This window comes from Palaemon carinicauda, unplaced genomic scaffold (assembly GCF_036898095.1).
Source record: "Palaemon carinicauda isolate YSFRI2023 unplaced genomic scaffold, ASM3689809v2 scaffold257, whole genome shotgun sequence".
NCBI lineage: Eukaryota > Metazoa > Arthropoda > Malacostraca > Decapoda > Palaemonidae > Palaemon > Palaemon carinicauda.
Window position 1 is genome coordinate 87,501 of NW_027170215.1, and position 5,000 is coordinate 92,500.

A 5,000-nucleotide genomic window follows, 5' to 3' on the forward strand; every position below is an offset into this window, starting at 1 on the left:
CCAATTCTGGAAATAACAGAATATACAATATTAATTTAATGATTGTAATTAAATAAATAAGATGATTAATGATAGGAAAGGTCAGATAACTCAAACTTTGCTGATTTTAAAAATAGTATGATTAGTAAAAAGGAATTTTTTAAAATAATTCTCATTACAATTTACTTGATTACATAGAATAAGCTTTATTTGTATAGTGCCATAGCCTCTGTACCATGGTCTTCCACTATCTTGGGTTAGAGTTCTCTTGCTTGAGGGTACACTCGGGCAAACTATTCTATCTTATTTCTTTTCCTCTTGTTTTGTTAAAGTTTTTATAGTTTATATAAGAAATAATTTTAATGTTGTTACTGTTCTTAAAATATTTTATTTTTCCTTGTTGCCTTTCCTCACTGGGCTATTTTCCCTGTTGGAGCCCCTGGACTTATAGCATCTTGCTTTTCCAACTAGGGTTGTAGCTTAGCAAGTAATAATAATAATAATAATAATAATAATAATAATAATAATAATAATCGGACCCTGCTTTTCCAACTAAGCTTGTAGCTTAGCAAGTAATAATAATAATAATAATAATAATAATAATAATAATAATAATAATAATAATAATAATAGTAATAATTAAGGGAACTACACAAATTCTTAAATATGATTAAACATTTAAACACAATATCTGGTACTATTGATATGTAAATTACTACTTTTCTTAACTGGACGTTTTGGAAAAGCTGCTACTTATGTAAAAATTACTTCAGATGTCCCCTGTAAAGAACCCTAACTTAAGTGTTAATTACAGAATGAACCTTCACATGTAAAGGACCCTAATTTAGGTGTTAATTACAGAGCGAACCTTCACCTGTAAAGAACCCTAAATTAAGTGTTAATTACAGAACAAACATTTACCTGTAAAGAACCCCAATTTAGGTGTTAATTACAGAGCGAACCTTCACCTGTAAAGAACCCTAAATTAAGTGTTAATTACAGAACAAAAATTTACCTGTAAAGAACCCCAATTTAGGTGTTAATTACAGAGCGAACATTCACCTGTAAAGGACCCCAATTTAGGTGTTAATTACAGAGCGAACCTTCACCTGTAAAGAACCCTAATTTAGGTGTTAATTACAGAGCGAACCTTAACCTGTAAACAACCCTAATTTAGGTGTTAACTAATTGATTGATTTGAGGTTTTCTGGCATCCTTAATTTAATTAATTTGGGTGTTAATTACAGAGCGAACCTTCACCTGTAAAGAACCACAATTTATGTGTTAATTATCCGTCACTATAGTCAATTTCATTTAATGAGGCGCATTTGCACTGCCTCACAGGAGTGCCCTTTTAGCTCGGAAAAGTTTCCTAATCCCTTATTGGTTGGGCGAAATAATTCTAACCAATCAGCGATCAGGAAACTTTGTCCGAGCTAAAAAGGCACCATTACGAGTCGGTGCAAATGCGCCTTATTAAAACAAATTGATTATAGATGTCCCTCCTTACCTGAGTCAACGCCTCCGCCTTATCAGGAGTAATGGTGAGGTTCCCCAGGTAATGGTGGAATATCCTACTGGATAAATATGTAGGATCTTCCTCGTCCTCTCCGAAGACCATCACGACAGGGCCAACTCTCGTGAAGTTCTCTACCAATGCTTTTCGGATCTCGTTATAATGATATATTCCTGAATGGAAATATCAGAGAATAGAAATATTAATAAAATATAAATATTAAAGAATGAAAAAGGGAAAATCTATGAAAATTAATATATTTGGTTATGTATATATAATAAAATTCTCTATATTGGTGATAATAACATTGATAAAAATATCAACATCAAAAATAGAAATATAGGTAATAATCAAATCACGCATACCAATAATAATAATAATAATAATAATAATAATAATAATAATAATAATAATTATCATCATCATCATCATAAAAATATTATTAGGATATTTTCTCATATTATACAAAAAATAACAACAACAACAACAGCAATAATAATAATTATGATACTAATAAAAATTATGATAACAATAAAAATTATAATAATTATAATAATAATAATATGATAATAATAATAATAATAATAATAATAATAATGATAATAATAATAATAATAATAATAATAATGATAATTAATAATAATAATAATAATAATATAATGATATTAATAACAATAATGATAATTAATAATAATAATAACAACAATAATAATAATAATAATAATAATAATAATAATAATAATAATAAAGCAGCCACTTACTCGTAGTGGTGAGAGCTCCGTCGTGAGAATTTATCCCAGTGATAAGGTTGACCTTGTTGGTCAAATTGTCCTTCAAAAGGGTCACGGGGTCATCTGGAATGTACTCCCCGTCCACTCGAGGAACCATCACGACTGGCTCCATAGACCACTCCTGTAGGAGACGCCCTTTGGGGATCATTAAGTTCGAATGTGAAGTTGATTTCAAAATTAGTTTTTGTTTGAGAGAGAGAGAGAGAGAGAGAGAGAGAGAGAGAGAGAGAGAGGAGAGAGAGAGAGAGAGAGAGAGAGAGAGAGAGAGAGATTGATTAATAGTTTTACTAGTTATTTCGGAGAGAGAGAGAGAGAGAGAGAGAGAGAGAGAGAGAGAGAGAGAGAGAGAGAGAGAGAGAGAGAGAGAGAGAGAGAGAGAGAGCCTTACCTTATTCTATATTTGGGTTCCCCCAGGTCCCTCAGTGTGAGGCACCTCGTATATCCACCAGCGAGTTGCTAAGGCATCTTCCAGTCTTGGATGGTCTGGGATGCATCGAGAGAGAGAGAGAGAGAGAGAGAGAGAGAGAGAGAGAGAGAGAGAGAGAGAGAGAGAGAGAGAGAGAGAGAGAGTCACACGAAATATTAAATCCATAATCAATCAAGAAATATAAACCAAAGTCAATTTCATATTCAAGAACTTACGATGAAGTTAGTTGGCGCAATGACCAGGCTCTCTAGCTTGGCACTCTGGAGGCATCGAAGTAAAGCAGAGGTGTCAAGGTCATTGACCTCGGTCCCGGAGTCATTGACCTCGGTGCCGGTGCCACTGCAATTCAGCAATTGCCCGACGCCCGCAGCTATGCGGCGATGATCCTTTCGGAACGCCCATGGGCTGAGGGCCGTGCCAGATTGAAGGATACCGCCGGTGACGAGGTCTGTAGGAATATAAATGTGTTTCTTAGTGGTCTAAACAATTTATGTTTATTCTCATTTTTATTGGTTATATAAATATTTATTATTTAATATTTATTATTAAAGGAATTTCCGTATTGGTCAGAGATGCCTTGGCAGAGTGAATTTAATATCAAAGGTATTTGTGGCTTATTTGAAAAAATTAAAATCATGATTTTTAATGATAAAATTATAACATATATATATATATATATATATATATATATATATATACTGTATACATACATGTATATTATACATTACATATGTACATATTGTGCAATATATATATGTACACAATAATAACAGTATATATAAATATATAGAGATTACAATCTATGTATATACTGTATACATATTCATATACTATCTATCTACCTATCTTTACATATACACTAGTGTATATATATATATATATATATATATATATATATATATATATATATATATATATATGATAAATTTTGCACATTTAAACGTGTTTTTGTCATATTTCAAATAAGCCATACACATTAACACATTAAAATCTGGATTCTCTTAACGACCTCGAGATCAGAACCCCAGGCGAAATCACTCAATATAGTATCTGACCAGCCGGGTTTCGAACCCTGGTCCAGGATACCTGTATGACATTGACCATTATGTATTACTCTCCCATACATTTAAAGCCCCCGCCTTACCTTTAGCACTCGGTATGATCGTCTGTATATGTGCTGACACTCCTCCAGCGTTTGTACCGAAGATGGTCACTCGAAGTGGATCTCCTCCGAAGACTTGAATGTTGTCCTTCACCCACCGGAGGGCCAACGTCTGGTCCTTGAGGCCCAAATTTCCCGGCAACACCGAGTCCTCGGTGGATAGGAATCCTGAGATAAGGAATTATTATTATTATTATTATTATTATTATTATTATTATTAGCCAAGCTACAACCCTAGTTGTAAAAGCAAGATACTATAAGCCCAAGGGCTCCAATAGAGAAAAATAGCCCAGTGAGGAAAGGAAACAAAAGAAAAATAAAATACTTTAAGAAGAGCAACAAGACTAAAATAACTATTATTATTATTATTATCATTATTATTATTATTATTAATTGCTGAGCTACAACCCTAGTTGGAAAAGCAAGATGCTATAAGCCCAAGGGCTCCAATAGGGAAAATAGTTCAGTGAGGAAAGGAAACAAAGAAAAAAAAAATACTTTAAGAAGAGCAACAAGATTAAAATAACTATTATTATCATTATTATTATTATTATTAATTGCTGAGCTACAACCCTAGTTGGGAAAAAGCAGGATGCTATAAGCCCAGGGGCTCCAACAGGGAATAATAGTTCAGCGAGGAAAGGAAACAAAGAAAAAAACAAAATATTTTAAGAAGAGCAACAAGATTAAAATAACTACTATTATTATTATTATTAGCCAAGCTACAACCCTAGTTGGAAAAGCATGATGCTATAAGCCCAAGGGCTCCAATAGGGAAAAATAGCCCAGTGAGGAAAGGAAATAAGGAAATAAATAAATGATGAGAATAAATTAACAATAAATCATGATGTGTATGTGAAAGAGATATATCTGTTTTATTCTTTTGCGTTGTCTTACATGTTCTAAATGATGACGTCATAACATAGTTAGACATTGATCACCCATCCTACTATTCTGGATCAACATTAGAATCAGGACTTGAAAAAAAAGTTGTATTCGTGAGAACAAGAGTTCACCGTTAAGACATGACTTACAAGTCAAAAAAAAAAAAAAAAAAAAAAAGAGAGAGAGATGATACAGGATTAATGGAAAACAGACCAGGGCTTAGGTTTAAATTATGACTTT

General features: G+C 32.6%; 1 protein-coding gene across 1 annotated transcript in view; it reads right to left on the minus strand.

Annotated features, from left to right (window-relative positions):
* The window catches only part of LOC137636237 (venom carboxylesterase-6-like), a 13,827-nt gene that overhangs the window by 4,776 nt on the left and 4,051 nt on the right, over positions 1-5,000 (minus strand). Inside the window, exons 4-7 of the mRNA XM_068368671.1 lie at positions 3,858-4,043; positions 2,929-3,161; positions 2,257-2,407; positions 1,490-1,668 (exon numbers count right to left, since the gene is read on the minus strand). Coding sequence (XP_068224772.1) covers positions 1,490-1,668; positions 2,257-2,407; positions 2,929-3,161; positions 3,858-4,043 — 749 coding nt within the window. The remainder of the gene's footprint in view (positions 1-1,489; positions 1,669-2,256; positions 2,408-2,928; positions 3,162-3,857; positions 4,044-5,000) is intronic.